This window comes from Eublepharis macularius, chromosome 8 (genome assembly GCF_028583425.1).
Source record: "Eublepharis macularius isolate TG4126 chromosome 8, MPM_Emac_v1.0, whole genome shotgun sequence".
Classification (NCBI taxonomy): domain Eukaryota; kingdom Metazoa; phylum Chordata; class Lepidosauria; order Squamata; family Eublepharidae; genus Eublepharis; species Eublepharis macularius.
Genome location: NC_072797.1, coordinates 96,851,729 through 96,873,731, shown reverse-complemented (window position 1 = coordinate 96,873,731; position 22,003 = coordinate 96,851,729). Strand labels below are relative to the sequence as shown.

The following is a 22,003-nucleotide window of genomic DNA, read 5'->3' as shown; positions in this document are numbered from 1 at the left end:
AGTTCATGAACTGGGCAATTTCATGCCAGTTTGTGGTTTGTGAAATGCAAGGAACCATGAACCGCAACGAACCAACATTTTCCCGTTTCATGCCCATCTTTAGTCCTGGTTCCACACTTACTCAGTTTTGTATAATAAATAGCTGCTTCCCAAATCTGCAAAACAATACTCGTGTACCATATTTAGCAAATAATCCTTTATCAGTGTTTTTATATGCCGATGATCTAGTTTTCCTCAGCTGAATCCCAACTGGCTTGAAGAAACTCATGAACAATTTCTGTGTCTCTTGCGGTAGAGAATAGTTGACGATTTTGCCAAAACAAAGTGAGATTCTCTAGGTCAAGGTGGTTGAAGGAACATCTGTGGCAAATTTATGGAGAAACTATCGAAAAAGTCAAACAGTTTAAATATCTCAGTGTTATGGAACTCCCATATAAATTGTGTCATAAGAAAGACCCAAATGACATTAATCACTCTCAAGAAATTCTTTTATACCAAAAGTGGCCAATTTATTCTGCTTTTGTTAAAGTTATATAAGGCCATCATTCTTCCCAAATTGCTCTGTGCTGCTCCAATTTTGGTCAACAGTCCATTGGATCCTCTTGATAAGTTCCAGCAAACTTTCTTCTGTAAGATCCTTTCTCTTCTTTCCAATGTACTTTCAGCTGTTGTGTGGCTAGAACTTGGACTCCCTCAGATTTCAACAATTGCATGGTGTCATGCTATCAAGTTCAGATTATCACTTTATGAACCTAATGCTCTATCATCCTTACTGTAACTAGTAACAACTGACTTCTGGTTGGGAACTTGGCTCAGCCCAATTGACTCAAAGTTTGCTACACTAAACTTGAGCCTAAATTTCAGGAATCCACTGAGAAAATTTCTGTTAACTGTATGAAATTGAGAACTGAAAAAAGATTGGACTATGCTAAAACTCTAAGCAGATCAGGAATGCTTGCCTATTTACTTCCATTTATCTTATCAGAAAATGTTTGAGCTTTCTAAATACTTTATTATTTAATAGTTTCAAGGTATTGTCGCTCTTTCCTGTTACTTAGATGCAATGGTGCTACTTTCCACTGAGATGAAGGGCGGTTTTAGTAGAACCTCTCCTGAGAAACATTTCTGTACTTATGGTAAAGAACAAGTTGATTCAATTGTCCATATCCTTTTTAGTTGCCCCCATTATCTCACTTCATAACCAATTAGTTACTCCCTGAACTGACTGGCTACAGAACATTTCAGAACAACAGAAGTTAAAGATCTTACTTTCAGGCAAGATGAAAAAATGCACAGGTGATTTACCCACATTTATTTATACAGTTATAAATTACTTATAAAATACTTCAATGTGTAGCTTGTAGGCTGTTAAGTTATAGGGAAAGGAAAGTTATGAATTGTACCCGTCATCATTCTGGTGAATAAAAGCTAAATAGAAGACACAATATGGTACATCCTGTGTTTAGCAAGGTCCTCTTCACGAGAACAGTACTTCTGAGCTTTAACAGTGCAATACTATGGAGAGTTACTCCAGTCTAATTCTATTGACTTCAATGGCCTTAGACTGGAGTAACTGCATAGGAATGCACTGTAAGTCTTTGATCCTTTGACCCTTATTCAGAAAACAAACGTATATATTAATTTTTATCTAGTTACGTTTCATTTCAATCTTCTTCATCGGAGTGGGGGGCTTTTTATTTAGCAACATCTCCACTTCTTGTATACCTGGAGGCTACCATTTTCCAGGATATTTTGCAGACTCTTATTTAATCCACAGTTTATAATTGATGCTGTCCTTACAGCTTCTTGTAAATGAAATCTGTAGAAATTCCTAGAAAGAGGTGTATATTATTGAACCTCATCACATTTTTGTCTCTTACCATTTCTTAACTTTAATAATGGCATTGACATATGGCTAGCATTTACCTTACTTTTCTTGCATGGTTCCAGAAATTCCTTGTGATGGCTGGTTATCATTTTTGTGGATTTTCTCATGGATTCGCCTCATTTTCTATGTTCTATATTATTTTAAGTTACTGTGTCAAATCATAAAGAAGTTTGATTTGAAAGGTCAGTTCCAGAAGACTTTCAGCTCTATCCTTCCTTTTCATCCAACCCAGGCTCTGCGGTTTCAGTACATACTTGATGTTTAAGACTAATTATAGACTGTATGTGAAGAAGCTGATTTAAGCTGAATCCAGACAACAATGAAGTTAATGTAATCTTGGGCATCAAGACGTGTTATTTTTGGGTTTAGCCTACTGAGGTCATTTAAGTTTGTAGACGTGAGATACTTCTGAAACCAGCAACATACCTAGATTGACAGATGTTTTAGAGCAACCAGCTTTTCATCATCTTCTGCAAAAGTTGTAATTCCTTCTTTAGCAAATAAACTTAAGACAGCAAGTCATACTTTATGTAAAGGACCCTTTCATGACTTTTAATGGTAGCAACTTCTGCATAATGTGGCACTCCACTTTCTAATGGGAAAGCTATTAGGTAAAGAAGTGATCTATTAAGAGAAATACAGAAGAGTTTTAAGAATCTAAGACAGAAACATAAACAGCATTCTAAGAGTTAGATCCAGACTAACAATGCAATCCTACCCCCCCCCCCCCGCTTCAGTGCAGGAGTGCAGCTGCCCATCTAAATCTCAGTGCCACCAGTTCTCTTCCAAAGCACTTTCAGGAGGGAGATAGGTGAGCGAGCCCAGCCAGGCAAGGTCAGCAGAGCATGCTCCCTCGTTTCCCTGGAAACTCTGGCAGCATCCAGCAGTTGCAGGAGATCTTCCACTGACAGATCTATGAGTGGCAGGCAAAGGCGGAGCCCCAGCTGCAATTCCAGCTACCACCTGCCAGTGCTACTCCCTTCCTTTGCAAAGAGTGGGTGCTTAGGGTGAAAAGACGCAGCAGTCATGCAGCACCCCAACAGAGGCACCTGGCTTGAGAGTTCACTGGAGATGTGCACCCAAGGTGCAGACAGCGTGCCCACCCACCCCATTTCTGACAATGGCCAGGACCAAGATGGCAGCCAAAGCACTGCTCACTTGCAAAATACCCTGTCCTCCACCACCTCTCCAAGATGCACATGCCTTCTCCTGGAAAAGTAAAATCAGAAAGGAAATCTAATAACTCCTTGGCCAGGCTCAAACCAATGCACCAATCATCTGCCTGGCTTACCATACACCAGCAGTGCTATGGGAGAGTGTGAGACCTCCTTAGAGCCCCCTACCTGGCAGACACACACAGACAACACTCCCACCTCTCTCCCTACAGTGTGTCTGTTTTGCAGCAGAACAAAATAGAAGTCCAGAGGCTCTAGGTGCATATTCTGGAGCCACAACATCATTACCACCTGGAGCCAGAGACTATTCTCTGGGATGTGTGACAGGGAAGACCTATGGGAAAGTTAAAGATTAGGGAAGAAGTTGGGTTGGAGAGCAGTTTGCCATCCATAGACAAGCAAACAGACAGGGAGAGAGTTGTGGTACAACACAGACTTTAGTGAATTGCCAAATGTGAAGAGGATGTCTGGCCACAGGTTGCCAACTCCCTTCATCTGGGGTGGCAACTGTGCATGTGTATACAGTTCCCCAGAGCCTTTTAGAGGCAGACTGAGCCAGCCCTTGTGCTGCTTCTGAGCGAGCAAGGCAGCCTCGGAGGTCAGATGGCTGTCTCAGGAGGAATGCTCCCAGAGCCAGGCTGGAAATGCAGTCTGAACGGATAGCCAGGGACTGTGACAGCCATGCACTGATGTCTCCTAGTTGGATTGCCACCTGTCTGAAGGAAAACATAGACATGAGCAGCAATGGTGAGGCCAGGTCTGCTGCACATTGGGTAAGTCCACTGCCCCAATTGAGGGGGGGAGGGAGGAGATGCCGTTGAGGCAGAGGCAATGAATATCCAAACAGCTCTTAACCATCCAGCTAGGAAGTACTTGTCAACTGCATCAGCTTGCTTTGCTCCTACTGCCTGGAGCTGTGATCCTGTGTTAAAATGGGTGCAAGTGTTGTTAGGTCAGGGGAGTTCAGAGAGCCAGCACCCAGCCACCCGGGTCCATGGCTATGCTCTGTCATCTGTCAAAAGGGGGAGGGGGGAGTCCACTCAAGGCACTCTGCATGTAGCCCTTTCATGAGCTGCAAGCATCCCCCTCTCCCCCCGCAGTGTGAGGCACTCTGTTAAGCACATTTGCCTGATGCAGCTCCCTCTTTGTCAGGCATGAACCATAGTGCCTGGAGGGCAGGGTCAGCCCCCCTTGCCACCAGCCTTAATTGTGGCATTTATTATTTTTTATTTATTTTATTCTATTTTTAGCCCACCGTCCCTGCAAATGGGTCAGGGCAGGTTACTTCAGACATAAATACTATTTAAAATCACAGTAAAATCATAGTAAAGAGTCCAGTAGCACCTTTAACCACCTTTATAAGCTTATAAGTATAAGCTTTTGAGAACTACAGCTCTCTTCATCAGATGCTACTGGACTCTTTACTATTTTGCAACTACAGACTAACATGGATAACTCCTCTGGATCTATGACCAGTAAAATCATACAGTCATAATACACATAAAATTTGCACTTTGTAATCCCCCAGATGGCAGTCCTCATCTTTAACATCCCCCTCTGCTGATAGTACACAGGGGAGGAAGGGAAGGAGGAGGCAACATGTGAGTTGGATTGATTTGTATAGAGGGATGGGATAATAATTTGGGGGGAAGTGCCAGCCCATGTACAAGGGGAATGAGGAGGCTCTCCTTAGCTCTCCCCCCTCCCACAAACACCCGTGTGAGTGCAAAGTGCTCGCTCAAAGTGCCTGCTCAGTGCTCTCTCCTTGCCACTGAGGTGCCTCGCGTTCAAGTCCCCATGGCAGAGAGCTCTTGGGCAGATCCTCGTGCTGCTCCCCGACTTTACTGAGTTCATGAGCTCCCTGGGTGGAGTTTTTGTAGAGTGGGGGAGGGTTGTGATTGGGTGTCAGGGAGGGGGCTCAGCAACCACAGGGGTGTGGGTGGATCATCCTATGCTACTTTGGGCCATTTGGGTGCTGCCGTGTATGGGGGGGGGCAATTGACTTTTCCAGTTACATGGGCACCTATAGAGTATGGACTATGCCACTTTTTTGTTGTGTAAAATTCCGCCACTGTTGGGGCATTCCCACAGCTGGAGTGGCTTAGGGAGCCAGTTAACTACCCCTGCATCCCCTGGTCCTCCTCTTCCCTGCAGGGATTTACGCTCCAAATCTGCTGGGCTGTTGCAGCCCCAACAGCAGGAAACACTGGAGTGGCACCTGGGAGCTCTGTCAACGTAACAGGGGTTTATGGTGACATAAGTGCCAGATATGCTGGCATTTGGACTAGTTGACTCCCAAAGAACTTTCAGCACTACCCCACCCGATAGGATTGCTCTGTAAATTTTCCGCTAATAGAGGGGACAAGGCAATTTCTACTGATTTCCTCGCCCTACTTCAGACCCTCAGTTTGCTCCTCTTGGTGTTCCTGAGGGTTCCCTATCTACCACCAGCAGCATTTGGGAGAGATGAATGGCTGAAGTGGGAGGGGGCAGGAAGGAAAGTTCTACTCCATTGATTTAAGTGCTTTCAATTCCTGGAAAATTTAGTCTTCATCCAATCCTGACTCCTTAGAGTATTGGATGAGGATCTGGGAGACCCACGCTCTGATCCCCGTTCTGTCTTGGAAGCACACTGGGTGCCCTTGGGCCACTTGTAGTCCTTCAGTGTAGCCTACCTCACAGGGTTGTTGTTGGAATGACAAAACAGAGGAAAGAAGAATGATGATATAAGACATTTGGGTCCCCATTAGGAAGAAAAGTGGACTCAGCTAGGTTAAATATGTACATGGGACTGGATGGACCAATTTACATTAAATCTATTGTTTTTATTTGTTTCTATCTACCGTTACTCTATATCTATAATACTGTGTATGTTGGGAGAAACCAGTATTTATTGTGCTGTAGTAACCATTATAGTTTCAGATAGTTTAAACGGAAAATTAATTTTCTTCTAGCTTGGGTAAATTTATGAAGTTATTTGTAAGTCAAGAGTATTGTGGTTATCAGTTTGTTTGTTTTAACTTTGTTTTATCACTTGCCTTCATTGGTTTTAGAAACATTTTTGTTCATTTGTATTGTATTTATAGCATGTTGATAGGGAAATCTTGTATTTTTTGTACTTTCCTTTAATCATGAACTGTTATTTGACTCTGAAAATCAGGAGAGGAAAAATATACTGGTCATTTTTAATTGAATGAACATATATATGTGAGAGCCAGTTTGGTGTAGTGGTTATGAGTGCGGGACTCTAATTTGGAGAGCCGGGTTTGATTCCTCACTCCTCCACTTGAAGCCAACTGGGTGACCTTGGGCTAGTCACGGCTCTCTGGAGCCCTCTCAGCCCCACCCACCTCACAGGGTGTTTTGTTATGGGGATAATAATGACATACTTTGTAAACCACTCTGAGTGGGCATTAAGTTGTCCTGAAGGGCAGTATATAAATCGAATGTTGTTGTTGTTATAGTTTCTCAAATCAAATTCACTTGTTTAAATTCCTGGTTTGTTTAAAATAACACAAGTTATTTGAGATGTAGGAAATTTGGCAAGAAAATTCTAATATAAAATCTCAGAAATAATCATGGTTAACATTTGATATAAGCAAAATAAAAAGGTTTAAGTTAACTTGTTAACCTATATACACATAGAAGAGTTCCATCCCTTCCTTCTTGGTACCTGAAGTGCTGCAATTTTAGCTTCAAGTCAGTCTGAAGTATGCAGAAATTTCTTTTTTAAAACTGGCATAAAATATGCAGATTGTAACATAACACATGAGTAGCATACAGAAATGTTTTAAGTAAGGAGTGAAAGTGTTTTAACAGGTACAGAGATCTTTAAAAGTGTGAAAGTGTTTAGAAGGAACAGAGTTTTTAAGTTGACATCCAATTAAAGATTTCAGTTTAATAATCCTGTACCTGTAAATTTTGCATCAGTCACAGTTATTCAGACCCAAAGGTACAGTACAGCTTTTGCAGCAAATGACACTGTATGTTATGATACAGTAGGCCATTCCCAGATGAGTTTCTTTGTATTTTCCCCATCCTCCATCTTTTGATTTGCATACTGTTTTCTTATGTGAAAATTTAGTAGATCTCAATAATTTGGCAGTTAAGAATATGGTGAGAAATACAGCAGTAGGTATGTACCCACTAGATTTCCCCGCTTATGTTCATGTGTCACAAATTATTTTGCTATTTGCCTTGGTGTAAGATCCCTTGTTGCTACATTTCTAAGAGAATCACTATTATAAATGTATAACTGAGCCAAGCAGAGGCAGAAATTTAGCAATAGGGAATGACTAGTTTGTGTGTGTCACAAATTATCTTGGTGCTTGCCTTACAGAAAGATCTCTTCCTGCCACACTTCCAAGATGATCACTGATAAAAAAGTATAACTTTGTCCAACAGAAGTAGAAACTTAGCAGGGGGTGCATTTAGCTAGCACAGAAAAGGCAATGTTTCCTCAAGCCCTTTCAGATAGTGCTCTGTAATTTACAGTCTGCAGAGGTTTGTGCCCTGCTCTCTGTAAGGTAATTAATTACAAATCTAGCATTCTACTGAAATGGCATACCTTACTCTGTATAATGGTGTCTAAGAGCCTAACTAGACATTACAAACTGCACAAGTTTGCCACAAGGGAATGAGGAGTTCCTCCCTTCTCCCTGTGCTGTGTCATTTGCTGCAAAAGCAGTGGCTGAAACACTCCTGGGTTCTTCAAGAGGCTTTATTTGCTCATTGGGATCCAGGACATACACTGAATACTTGCATTTGCTGACTCCCCAGAGATCATATAATGCCCCCCATAGTCCCTGGGTTGTTTTAGCCACCAAATATAGCACAGGGGAGAAAGCAGGAATTCCTCCTTCTCCCACACAGCCATCTCAATCCTAATCGGGCCCTGCTGCATGTTTACTCATGAGTTGTCACCAGGAAATAACAGTTACAGTACAGCTGCAAGTCCTAGGGTTGCCAGGTTCCCTTACCCTCCTGGTGGGAGGGGGAGATCTGGCACTTACCATTTTCAACATCTACGTGCAAAACGTGGGAGCACTCCCAGGACGACACAATAATGTCACTTCCAGGAAGTGGTGTCATTGCACAGGGGCTGGGAGCACTTCCAGGATGACCTGATGACTTCATTTCCAGGAAGTGACATCATAGTGCAGGGGCCAGGAGCACTACCGCACTTCACAGTGGGCCAATTTGGGACCAAAAGTGGTCCAATTCAGCCCATTTGGAGTCCAAATCGACCTGCTGCAGAGTGCAGGAGTGCTCCCAGTGCAGATCAATGACATCATTCGGGGGGGTTGACATCGTTATGCCAGTCCAGGAGCGCACCCAGGAGGCCTATTTCCGCCCCCGCCCCCGGCCAGCCATGTGAGTGGTGGCGAGGGAAGGACAGTGGGAGCAGGGGATCCCCTGGCCCCACTGGGGGACCTGCCAGCCTAGCAAGTCCCCATGGTAAACTCTTGTAGTTTGTAATGTCCAGTTAGGCTCTAAGTAATTTAGAGCACTCAAAGAGGTTCCAGAATTTATTAATGACAGACGTTAATAAGGTAAGCCTATATGTTGCGCTTCTAATTTATACACAGACAAGAAAGAAGGTTAAAGTCTTAATGGTATGGCAACAGTGGGTGAACACATTTTTCTTTCAAAATTCAGAGGATCAGCTACTTTTATCAGCTCTGCAACGTTTTTCCAAATTGTTATTATTTAGTCTGTGAAAATGATGGGCCTGCCTCTGTACCTGCAGCTGCTGGCCAAACCCATTTGATCGGGGACTTTGAAGTGCAAGCGTTGCAGACAGCGAAATATCAGCTGTCTGGAACATTTCCACATGGAAGCCTGTAACAGCACCGCTGACTGTTTTGGTTTGGATAGAAATGTTTTTCAAGGAGGGAAAAGTAACTGTACGAGCACACATTTTTAAACCAGTAGGTTACCTCTTATTCCTACTCATTCCTGCATACAAAAAGAACATTTTGAAACATTAAGAGAACTATCTGTCATGGGTAATTAACATAGGAGCTACAACCCTGGTTAATATCTATTTTTCCAGAGTGAAAATTTTGATTGCTTAACTAATAGGGTTTTTTTCAGTTAGCAAAGTACTGCAAATCCTTTGAAAATGGTAGTGAAATAAGTACACTTAATGCGTTAACCGCGAATGCTCCTAGAGCCACAATCAACCTAGCAAGCTCCCTCCGGCAACAGAGATGGTGCCACCACCGCCTCCTTTCTCTGCCCCCACCCACAACAACACCTGCAGAGGCAGGAGGAAGGAAAGGCCAGCGCCTGCTCCTGCCAGCGGAGTCCATGCAGGGCCTCCTCCCGGGGACGCTCCCCAAGAGGGGCAAAGAGGCAGCAGCAGCTATGGTACTTTATTCACGTCATGAGAAGACACTTACTGGAAAAGACAATAATGCTAAGAAAAGTTGGAAGGCAGTAGGAAAAGAGGAAGACCTAACATGAAATGGATCAACTCAGTAAAGGAAGCTACAGCTTCCAATTTGCAAGACTGAGGAAGGCCGTTAACAACAGGATGTTTGGGAAGTCATTAATTCATAGGGTTGGAAGTGACTTAATTGCACATAACACACACAAAACCTCCTTTTTTGAATTGTATGTGTCTTTTTAGATTTCTGCCATGCATACACTATTGTATTGTTTATTGAATGTTCCAGCTGTTGATCACTTGGATTGTGTAATTTGCCTTGGGTCTCACCTTGAAAGGCAGACTATAAATAACATTAGTAAATAAAAATATCTTTAAAACATTCACTCATTCCAAAAGAATATTTCATAGGGGGTTTTCTTCAGTGCTCTCCAAAATTAGATGGTGGGGGGGGGGGAATTCTGAAATTTTCCAGGTTTTTTCCAGGTCGTTGCAACATAGTGGTTAATTGGCTACAGTGCAAATCAGCACTCTGCTAGTTCGACTCCCACTACTGCCATGTACTCTGCAGGTGGCCATGGGTAAGCCACTCCTCTCAGCCCCAGCTCTCCAACTGTATTGTAGGGATAATAATAACACTGGCTTTGTTCACTGCTCTAAGTGTGGTACCAATCAGTCAAGAAGTGTGGTATATAAGCACACTGTTGTTAATTCTGGTTTGGAAAAAAGACAAGTTTGGGTCACAGCAATCAGGCACATAGGAAGACTGTAATGACTATTGCATTCTCTAAAGTATGAGGAATTATGTTGTGATTGTAACAGTTTTTCTTATATTTCGCAGTTAGCCACCTATATGGATTTGGATTAATGGATGCTGAAGCTATGGTTGTGGAAGCAGAAAAATGGACAACTGTCCCTCCCCAGCATGTGTGTGTTGAGAACACAGATCGACAAATAAAGTAATGCTTACTGAAAACGTTTGCTGACATATTAATTAGGACTGAGCATAGTACAGTTACAGCTTTGATCTGGCACTTATAGAGTGTTGTTGGGTAATTGAATGTTCCAGATACTCATACAATGTTGCTGTGTCCCACCACTCACTGGAGGAATGTGCAGTAACCAACTCCCACACCTGGCAGAATCCCGGCTTCTAAGCCACACAGCTGTCTTACACAGTGTGGAGGCAAGCAGGCCAGACATCCAGCAGTCCTTCAGCAGACTTGGCTCCAAACACTTCAGTGTAGGCTGTGGGGGAAGGAGGCACCCAAGGATGACATCAGCTGGAGCTCTGGCTGTCAGAAGCCCAGCAATGGCTACAGACATCAGGATGACCAGTTAGAGAGGACACAGGAGTATGGTGGCTGAGGGGAGGGGCTTGCTCTCTGGGCAGTGCCAATTAACTGAACATTCTGGTTAATCAGCTGCTGGGTAGAAAATGTTTTACTGTATCTTGTGTCTGCACATTTGTACATCTGTCTGTACATTTCCAGCTAGCTTCCCCTAAGATGATGCCTGGAAAGTGCAGTCTCCTCAGTGAGCACCACCATTGGGGAAACTGGTGCAACCATCCAGTTACTCCTCTCCAATATCCCAGAAGGAGCTGCTCCGCTGGTACAGTAGTGTCCGCTTCCAGCTAAACTTCAGTTTGGGAAAAACAAGCAAGGAGCCCCTTTGTACCAATTCTAGGCCAGCAATCGATTTATGAGACTTGATATGAATCCGGGATAACTAGAGCTCCTATTAGATCTTGGATTCAAGATGGCAAAAGTCACTTCAGGTCATACTGAAATTGACATCAACATGTCAATGGTATGATAAACTCTTTTTCTGTACTATGTGATTTATTCATACCCTTTCCTCAATAAACCCTTTGTATCCAATAATGTTTTAGGTAAGAAAACTATCTAATTAGACTTTATGTTAACTCTGTTTAAGTTGTTATTCTGAGAATGTCTACATATTTTCAAAGTTTCAGCTTACTTTGATTAATTTAATTATGAGGCACAGTTCCTCTGTGCTATGAGATCCTTATACAACACTTCGGTAGAATCTTTCTTCCTCATGACAGGCACACGCAGAAGTGGTGCAGCAGAACCATTATGGGACGTAGGAGACCTGATCTCCATTCAGCACTCATTCTTCATGCAGTTAAAGTTATTTGCAGATCTCGGGATAATGAACAGAAGTTTCTGCCAAGTTTTCTGACCATATTCTCATTAATCAATATGGAATGAAATGTTCACTACAAAAAGAAATTAGAATTAATCAAGTCTAAATCTAAAAAGTAAAAAATAATTGTGGCCTCACAGAAATGTATGGAAGTTGGACCAAAACTAAAGACAGCTGTTTAGTAAAATCAGAGTTTTAACAGTATGGGGCGTTTAACTTTTATCTTCTTACAGACTCTTGATAAACAGTGTTGGGGCAAATTGGCTTTGGTTCCGTCAGCTTCCTTCATTCTTTGGAGACCCAAGTGTTAGCTTTATTATTAGTGTTGATAAGCTTTCTTCCCTGGACAGATATATTTACATGATAGGAAATCTACTATTACAGTTAATATATGATTGCTATTTCAGATGATCAAATTACTATGTAAAAGTTGCTATCATCATTTAATTAACATTAACCAAGTCTTTTCTGGTATTTTCTTATAATGTTTGAACAATATTAGTCTGTTGGTATTGTCCTATCCATTCTGTCTCTTCCTTCGAGAACTTACAAGTAAATGCCTGTTTTCATGAGTGGTAATAACATTGCAGTGAAAAGTTTGGGAAGTACCTAGGGTACTTTGTGACCTCATTGTGTCATCACATATTTTTGAATTAGGAACAAGTTAGTTCTAAAACATGCATTACTTTCAATAGGAAAATTGGAAATAATTTAAAAATATATTCTGGAATCCAGACTTATTCTTAACTCAAATGTTTTTTTCATTTGTTCTTCTTTTCATTTAATAATGCTTATGCTTTAGATGGTAGCGTTACTGTCATACCTTTCAAAAAATAGAAAGAAGAATACAGCAAAGCTGGCAAAGATAGCTAGGCGTTTTTAATAAAATATTGTTAAGCTTATTAATTTCTGAATCATACAAAATTAAATATACATTTTCACAGCATAAAAGTTAGCTATAACAATGAATGTTATCTGTTATTCAACGGCTACCATATTGTTGTTGTTTTTTAAACAGAACAATACGACCAGATAGCATTCGTAATGGCCCAGATAATGGTGTTCGTTCAATATATAAAGCCACAGGCTGTGCAGATAATCCCAATCACCATGTGATCTACCTGGAACATGTTGTTGTGCGTGTCACTATAATGCACCCACGACGGGGTGACCTGGCAATTTATTTGACATCTCCCTCTGGAACAAGGTCTCAGCTTTTGGCTAACAGGTACAGTAATCACATCCAGCCAGACATCTAATCAAAATTTTATACTTCATTAATCTTTATTTATCTTAAAACAAAGATGAACAGAATACATATATTGTAGAAAGAGTAAAAGGTAATGTGGAAATCTGAGATCCCCTGTCACAATGAGCAATCTTGTAATCTTTGCTGTTTGGAACAGTAGATTTCGACATCATCTTGAGTGGTGATATTGCTGGAGAATGTAGAGGAGGTGATACAGGATCAATAACTCAGGAAGGCAGTTGATGAGGCAGTGACTTGTATATGTTCATTCCCCAATAAGAATACAGGGTAACTTTAGGATGCGCACATTTTTTGTTATATCTTCTTTTATTTTTAACAATAAAACTGACAGTTCTGCTGTAACAGGCAGATTCAATATGATCAATTGTCTTTACTTTTATACTTGGATTAATAATTGTAATAAAAATGGGGTATATTTGGTTCTGCTTTTGATTGAGGAATGTTTACATGTTCAGCTGTACAATGCAGTTGTATAAATATATTTTTTAAAAATTATTGAGACATCGTTTGATAATGCCATTTACTAAGATTTCAGCTGTCAAGCTTCAGAGTTGTGATATCATTCTTAATAGACACAGAAGCCTTTCACGTCCTTCTGGGACTTCTAAATTTTCCTTTAGAAATAAAGGGCAAGTTTGACTCATGAGCTGTTTTTGTCCAGATTAGATTGATTTGATGATCCACTTAGGTATTCTCCAATCAGAATAAACCAATGTTGATAAACCTTCCACACTATGGAAAGAGAAAATGGTTCATGCTGAAGCCAGGAAACATGAAGTCATCTGGAAAGTAGGAAAGTTTGATAAATAGGAGAGTAATTGGATCTTGCCAAAACCAAAATTGTTCATAAGAACATATAAGAGAAATAAAATTGTCCATAAGGGCATATAAGATATATACTATCTGCTCAATGGGAAGTTTCAGGGGGTTGTTAATAATAAAGTGTTATAAGTGACCCAATATTTGCATTTTGCCAATACAAAAAAAGCATATTTTTCATATTCATATTTTTGTTCTTCATCTGAAACAGTGCATCTCCAAGGTAATCAGCTACAACATTTCCTCATCCTTACACAACAGAAATGGCACCAGAGGCATTTTTTAAATTTCAAAAATAATTAACTAGTTTATTTACTTTAGAGAGGAAAGGTCAGGTGAGATCAGGGACTGAAAATTCCTGAGGAAATTCAACACACACACACACACAGACACACATACAATATGCATATATGTGTGTGTATGTATGCATGTATATAATACATACACACACACATATTGAACTAGCTTGATACCTGTGCTTCGCTACAGTACTATTTAACTACTTTAAATCCAGTTGTTATGGGTATGTAACATTTTCTGTTTTTGTTTTTGTTTTGAGTTGGTTTTGTAGTATAATAGCATAGTACCCGAGCTTCACAAAAATGTTTGAATAAAGTGAAGCATGTTATCCCTATTCAAGCGTCTTGTACCATCTTACTTCAACTGTCTGCAGTTTCCTTTACCTGGTTTTTATCTCAGAACAGAGAGTTCCACAGCTGACTAATCAGAGAGAGGGGGATGCAAGCAGGCAGGAGCCTGCCAGCCACACAGGAAAGCCAAGCCCCACAGGGAGATTGGCAACCCTAGTGAACTTTTAGGGGAAGACTGGGAGGTGCATTTTACCTCAGGATACATTCAATGACTTCCAATAGCAACTACATACTGTTTAGAAGCGGGGGCGGGGGGTTAAGGTCCAATCAGGCCGCATAAGCAAATGACTTCTGTGTTCCAACTGTCTCTGGTGGGGGGGATGAGGTGTGAAATCTTGTGAACCCCAATCAGCCTACATATGCAAATAACCTTGAAAGGCTGGCCCAATCAGGGAAGAGTGGCCGAGCTGGCAGTGGATAGGGGTGCAAGCAGGCAGCTGCCTGCCAGCCACACAGGGAAGCTGTATCCATTTGGGAAAACACATTTTACCTCTTTTTACCCCCTCAGGGGGTGAATTTCTTAAAATACATTCTTAGTTGGTGCTTACATCATGAAAGGAATGTTCTCCCCAAATTTCATGTTTCTAGGTCCAGGGGTTTGGGCTGGGTGTTGATGAGTTAGTCAGGACACTTGTCTTTGTATATATAGATTAGCTCAGGAATTTTCAACCCCGATTTCATATATATTTCATATATACTCATATATATATGATGTAAAATAAGAACATGCACAGAGTTCAGTTCATACTCTTCACAGATACTTAGAGACTTCTGTTTTGAGACTTTGGTTCCCTTGTTTTTCCCCAAGCACTCTAGTATACTTTCTTCTAGTATTCTCTTTCTTTTCTGAAGTTAGGAATGCTGGTACCCACTTTCTAGTACCCCAATCTCTTCTTCTCCAAACACCAGTGCTTCCAACCAGGGATCTCTTCACTCTCTAGAGCTTCCTTCTTTTTTGACTGGGTAGGGAAAATCTCTTCTCCTTAGAAGATCTATCCCCTTTCTGTGGCCCGTTTGGGAGTCTGCAACTACTTCCCAAACCTCTTTGCCTACTTTCCCCAGTTCTCTGGTGGTTTTAAAACTGCTCTCTATTAGGACCCCATCTCCCATCCAATTCCTCTCTGCTAGGACTGAAAACAGATCCTCTTCTTTCCAGCTCATGATACCCAATCGGAGTAGCTTGTTACTCAAAGCTCTCTGATTCTATGAAGGATTAACCCTTAACAGTTGTGCAGCTATATGTACAGCATTTTCAGGCTTTTTTAAACATGTGGTCCATCACATCAGCTTTTCTTTATTGTGACTTGTTGCTTCCCTTTCAGTTCCTTTTTCTTCATTTTATTAGATTGTAAGCATGGTGTGTAGGACCATGTCCTTAATTTTTATGGTCCCAGGGGAATGTAATAACAACCCATGATGTGGCAGCCTTACTGAAGCTAAGCAAGCCTGGCAAATCAGTGCCAGAATAGGTAACTGCTTGGAAACCTCATTTATGTCTTTTCAATATGTTTTATTATTTTAGAATCCTTGGTATCTTTATCTTATAAACAGTAATAACTAACTAACTTATAGGGAGTAATGTCTCTTTTGATATAAGCAGTAAATAGAAACATAATTCGGTCTTGGGCCTTGGCTTAAATACTTGGAGGAGAATTTTAGCATTATTTATTCTTCTTCATCCTGCTTTTATAGTGGTCCTCCTAGACTACTTCAAAGAAAATCCAGATGCTGGAAAATGCAAATGAAAAATGTTATATAAACAGGTTTTTTTAAAAAAAATACAGTTTACCTCTGTATATAGTTTTCATCCACTCACGTCCAGTTGTAGATAATGTTTTGCTGACTAGCTTTTATTATGTGATGATGTGCAAAATATCTGGCATTTCATGAAACCTTTAAACTTCCAGTTCTTACTGAGGCCAATTCCACATGGATTATCTGTCCAAGGTTCAACGCTGTTGGGAAGTGGTCTTTTTTCCTGCTTCCCCACAAGATCCTGGTGCATTTGTGCACCTCTTAGGATTTCCTCACTTTTTCTCTAATCTTTCTTAAACTTACTTTCTGTGAAGTTTTGGGAAAGATTGCAGTAAATTCTGGATGGCTGTCATATGGGTGAGAAAGTTTGGATTTCCCCACCCACATAACAGCTATTTTCCCTGATCCTGTCCCTGTGGTGGCCATTTTCCTTCCCTACTACTGGGGGACTTTTTCAGGGTGTTTTTAAAAAAAAAAACAGCAATTACATATCATTAAATTGATATACCATTGAAACAGTAAGTGTAACATGTTCTATGAATTCCCAGGTCTCATTTTTTAACAAACAAGTCTCTAGCCTCTTCCATTGCAGATATATAAGGAGAAAGGCATATATCTGTATTGGAAGGGGTAGAGACTTACTTTTAAAAAAATAAAAGCTGGAAGTTTACAGACTCTGTTACACATATTTTTACAACAGTATAATAGCATGAAATAGCCAATTTAAAAAAATGAAAAAGCCTCAGCAGTCTGGGCTATGGTTTTTTGACAACTGTATTCCTTTAATCTGGGCCAGTGTTTGAGACTGCCATAATCCACTCCTGGATTTTGTATGGACAGGAACAGGGGAAGGAAGTTGTAGAGAGGGAAGGAATGGAACTGATTACAACTGTTCCTCTGTTGGAAGCAATGCTGCCTCATTATTCCTAAGTCTTGTATTAAGAACATAACATGGGCTAGGGAAATGGCCAGTGCTGGGGACTGGGGCAGGAAAACTGCAGGAAACTTTACATGTGGAAGCACCATTGCTGCTGTACTGTTTTGGCACAAGTTTTTTTTCGCTGTGGAAACCACCTCAGTGAGCTTGCTACAGACAGAAAAATTATGAATGCATTAATTATCAGAAGAACTGCCATGCGTGGACAAGCCAAAGTTTTATCATGTGGTATTCAGTGGTCACTCAGATGTTCTTGGGAAGCTCTCCCTATACTTTATCCCAAGCATCTGTACTGTTTTCGATGGGTAGCCATGTTAGAGCCAAACTACAAGTGACGCCTGACACTAATTGGACACTTGTCAGCTTCCCTCAAGTTTTGGTGGGAAATGTAGGCGTCCTAGTCTTGCAGCTTGGCTCTCCAACTGCTGTCCAATGGACTTTTCAACTGTCACTTGACCAACATTCCACCAAGCTGCCTACATTTCCCATCAAAACTTGAGGGAAGCTGACAAGTGTCCAACTAGTGTCAGGTGTCACTTGTAGTTTGGCTCTTAGTCTGTAGCAGTAGAAAAGAGCAAGAGTCCAGTAGCAGCTCATAGCCTACTATAAATTTTGTTAGTCTTATGGGTGCTACTGGACTCTTTTTAGAGTGTTTTGTTCTATTTCTAGTTATTTGAGTTTATGGACACAAAGGTCATTTCTGATCTGTGAATTGGATCCAGTAAAGTCCCAGCAGAAGCTTCTTGCCCTACGAATCTTTTCCCTTTCCCTTCTTTCCTTAGTAATCCCAAAGATCATGCTGGAAGTCACAAAACCCATGTGGAGGTAAAGATGTGTTGTATACCTGTCCCTTTTTCTCCACATTTGCTCCAGTTCTTCTGATAATCATACTCCCACATTCTCCATTCTGATGTTTGATCTGATAGTAATTATTAAACTTTTCAACTAAGTATCCAAAAATTCTTAATCAACCATATTCTTAAACTTTAATATATCAGTTCTCCAGAATATTTGTCTCTCTCCCTCAGCTTCCATTTTTATGAACAACTTTCACTATGTCGTTCCCCTGCCCCCTTTTTAGTAGCAATGTTTTTTACATTTTCTTACAGGAATTCTCCCTATGCTTAATTCTATGTAGGGATTCCACCCCCATCACTGTCTGAACTGGATGTTGAGGAAGCCCTGAAAGGCTCAGAGTGTTTCTGTAGATATAATTGCCAGAAACAGGTACTGTTGCAATGCATTAGCATCATTCCAGGCAGGCACCACTCAATAAATGAAAAATAAATAGGTTCTGTGACTCTAGGGATATAGGTATTGCTGGAAACTTGAAAGTTACATGAGAAAGTTTAAGTTTAAATAATTAGCTTCCCCCCCTTTTAAACTGCATAACAGTGTGAAATATCACTTCTTGTGAGAAGAATAAGTATTCTCCAGTGTACAGGGCATCTGAATTTTTAAAAACCAATATTGCATATGGGGCAAAGTAAAATATGCCCTTAATATTAACTAAGGCATTCAAGTTCAATATTGAGATTACTGTAGGTCAAGCACAAATAACTTGCTTGACTCCAAAGTATAATTGCGTTTATGGACTAACATCAGGCAACTGATGATCTAAATGTCTAAAAGAAAGAAATTTTGCAAACCAGAGAGCCATAGGCAGATTTTGAGGAAATTAAAACGAAAGTTCTTAAAGTTTTCATAACAAGATAACTGGAAAAGCATAGATATGTTTGGGGGGCACACTGTAAAAAACCACAGTTTCCTAAAACACCACAGAACTGGAAGAAAATAAATGGATAAAGACAATAAAATAGGGATAAAATAATCACATAGAATCACAGGAAAGTAATCTACCGATAATGAATAGTTCATTTCTTTACATATTTCAGGCTGTAGTCCATAAAAGCTTATGCTAAAATAAAAACATTTATATGCTTTTTTTTTGCTGCAGCATATTATCACTCTAAAAATTATTTCATTTCTTGTTGTCTTGTATAACAACAACAACAACATTTGATTTATATACTGCCCTTCAGGACAACTTAATGCCCATTCAGAGCAGTTTACAAAGTATGTCATTATTATCCCTACACAGGTCATTTCATAGAAAAAGAGCTGGAGGAATTCATTAGCATAACTCAGCATATGCCATGCCCCTTGCCATCACCAGAAATGTGTCATTAGCATAACTGATTTGCATATGCCACACCCCTTGACATCATCTATCCTGGTTGTTTTGGACCCAAACCTGGCCATTCAGGGCCAAAACTGGGCCCAAAATGGCAAAAAGGGGCTGAAAAAGGCAGAACGGGCCAAAATGGTCAGGATTGGGCCGCTGCTGAGCAGGAGAGTGATCCACCACCCATCAGTGGTCTGATCCGGGCCATTTCAGCCCCAATCCAGGCCAAAACGGGCCCCAAATGGCTGAGAATCAGGTGGGCGAGGCCACCTGTCATGTGACCTCTTTGGGGAACTGCCGGAACTGGTATGCCTCAGTCCCCGCAGAATCCTGTCCACCTCTTCCCAAGAAAGACGTCTGACGTGATCAAATATCGCCCCTGAAAACGGCCAGGGGGCCTCTAGTTCATATACTGTGTCAACTGTAGCCGGTAAATCGCAGTGGAGAGGCAAGATTTTATCAGCAAAAAAGCTCACAAAAGCCTCACAGCTTATGGCCGAAGTCAAATTTTTTTTGGTCTCTACCTGGAAGGGAGACCAGTGAACGAACCACATTGAACAATTTAACTGGGTGTGAGCTAGCTGATGCAATGGAAGCTGCATAAAATTCCTTCTTGCAGTCTTCACTGCCATCTCATAAGATTTGATAAGCAATCTACTGTCCCCTATAATCCATAGTATGGCAACTATCACTTCAGTACTGATAACTCATGCAGTCATCTAGCCCCATTGATTAACTGCTTGTTTTCTTCCATCCCTTGCTGCCTGCTCATTTAAAGTAAGGGGGAAGCAGGAAATATTTGCTTGTGACAAGAACTATGCCTGGGTCCCCAACATGATACCTATGGGTCTCATAGTGCCCACCAGCACCTTTCCTGGTACGTGGCAAGTATTTTTAGAAAGTGGGCAGGAACAGCTGGGGCTTCTGATTGGCCATTGGAGAACTAATTGGCTGTGCAGATTTTTAAAAAAACATGGCTTTGTCAGCAGCTGCCACTAGAGCACAAAGATCTTCACTGTATGTCTGAGGGTAAGCTGTGTATAAGCAAGAAAATATTTTTAAAGTAATATGTTTATTTTAGAAGACATTCTGTTAAGCAGAGTTTCTGTCTGAAATGTTGAAGAGTTACTGCTAGAGTTATACATACTACTATAGTTATACATACCCTCACTCCCTGACATTTTGTGACTGGCTCCGCCTCCTGCTGCTGCCATTTTGTGGTTGCTTCCACCACCCCCTGTCAGAATTCCAAAGGTGTCCCAGGCTCAAAAAGGTTGAGGACTCCTGAGTTATGCTCTTAATTCTTTGGATCCAACCCATTTCTAATTAATATGTGGAAGCTTTATCTGTCTTCCACAATAGAATTTTAGAGGTTTATGATTTACTCTTCAAAGTCATTGGAGACTTTTCTGCTTGCATGAATAGAAAAGCAAGGGGGGTGTAACGGAAAAACAGACATCTGAATCTTTAAAACTTGGCATGTCCTCCCAGATTTTTTGGGAGAAACGATTGTAGTAACTTAACAGTTGAGAAAGTTTTCATAATGCTTATCTGCTCCAGACTGTTGAGGTTATGTGGGTTTGTCTCCACGGAAAGGAAGGGTAATAAGGATTCAGCTAAAAAGTTCTTGTCTTTAATTTCTCTGTGGTTACTTCCTCCAGTCTTTAAGCTGTCACTGGAGGCCCTATGGAGAGCAGCTGTTCAAAGAATAATTCACTGGATTATCTGCAGGTGCAATGCTCAGCAAGCACTCTAAAGTTTAAGTATACTAGTTCCAGTTCATTTACCGTTAGCCATACATGTCAGGAGGCGTTACAAGTCCAGCTGCTAGTTTAGGGTGAACTGGAACACTTTATGAACAAAATTCTGTACTAACACAAAGATAGTTTCTTCTTCCAGCAGCCCAAGACTCAAACACAATTATTTCAAGTACATACATTCTGTGATTTAGGAGATCTGCTAATAGAATTGAGCCTAATAGCACAAGCACATATTCCCATGATAGGGTGGCAGCCACCATTGATAACCTTGCGTAACATCCCTTCCATCCAATCCCATTTCCATAGCATTATTTGTGCCTTTCCCTATGCACAATGAGCCTCCAAACTTACTACTAATCATGTAGCAACCTTTGAATATCAGTGCCAAGAGGCAACATCAGGGAAAGGCCTTAGCCTCTGTGCTCTGTTGTTGGTAATCCATAGCAATTGGTTGGTCACTGTGTGAGACAGGATGCTGGATTAGAGGGACTGCTACTCTGATCCAGCAGGGCTCTTCTTATGTTCTGGTAGCGACAATGGATACATATAATTGTAATGTATAATGCTACTGTATGTCTGGATGCATAGGCAAGCCCAATCTCAGAAGCTAAGCAGGATTAGTGATTGTATGGGAGACCTCCAAAGAAGACCAGGGTCACTATGCAGAGGCAGGCAATGGGGTTGCCATAAGTCAGCTATGACTTGATGGCACTTCCCTCCTCCACCACCACCAGAAATTGCACAGATTGCTTAAGGATGATACCTACATAATGTGAAATGTTAAGAATGATACCTACATAATGTGAAACGTATACTCATAAGGCTACCACAGAAAGAGGAGCTTCCATCTTTTGCTATTGTTTCTTTCTGTTGAGATCAATTTTTTTACCCAATGAAGTACTAAGATGACCCAAACTGGCAACCAGTCCGTTTCCTATTATGCTGCAGTAAAGGCCATTGTGTGTCCACCTCCTCTGTTTGCAAGCAGTTTACCCTAAACA

General features: G+C 41.0%; 1 protein-coding gene across 2 annotated transcripts in view; it reads left to right on the top strand.

Annotated features, from left to right (window-relative positions):
- Positions 1-22,003, top strand: part of PCSK5 (proprotein convertase subtilisin/kexin type 5) — a 387,486-nt gene that overhangs the window by 236,181 nt on the left and 129,302 nt on the right. For both annotated transcript variants that reach the window (XM_054986670.1, XM_054986669.1), the window contains exons 11-12: positions 10,296-10,413; positions 12,645-12,854. In XM_054986670.1, coding sequence (XP_054842645.1) covers positions 10,296-10,413; positions 12,645-12,854 — 328 coding nt within the window. The remainder of the gene's footprint in view (positions 1-10,295; positions 10,414-12,644; positions 12,855-22,003) is intronic.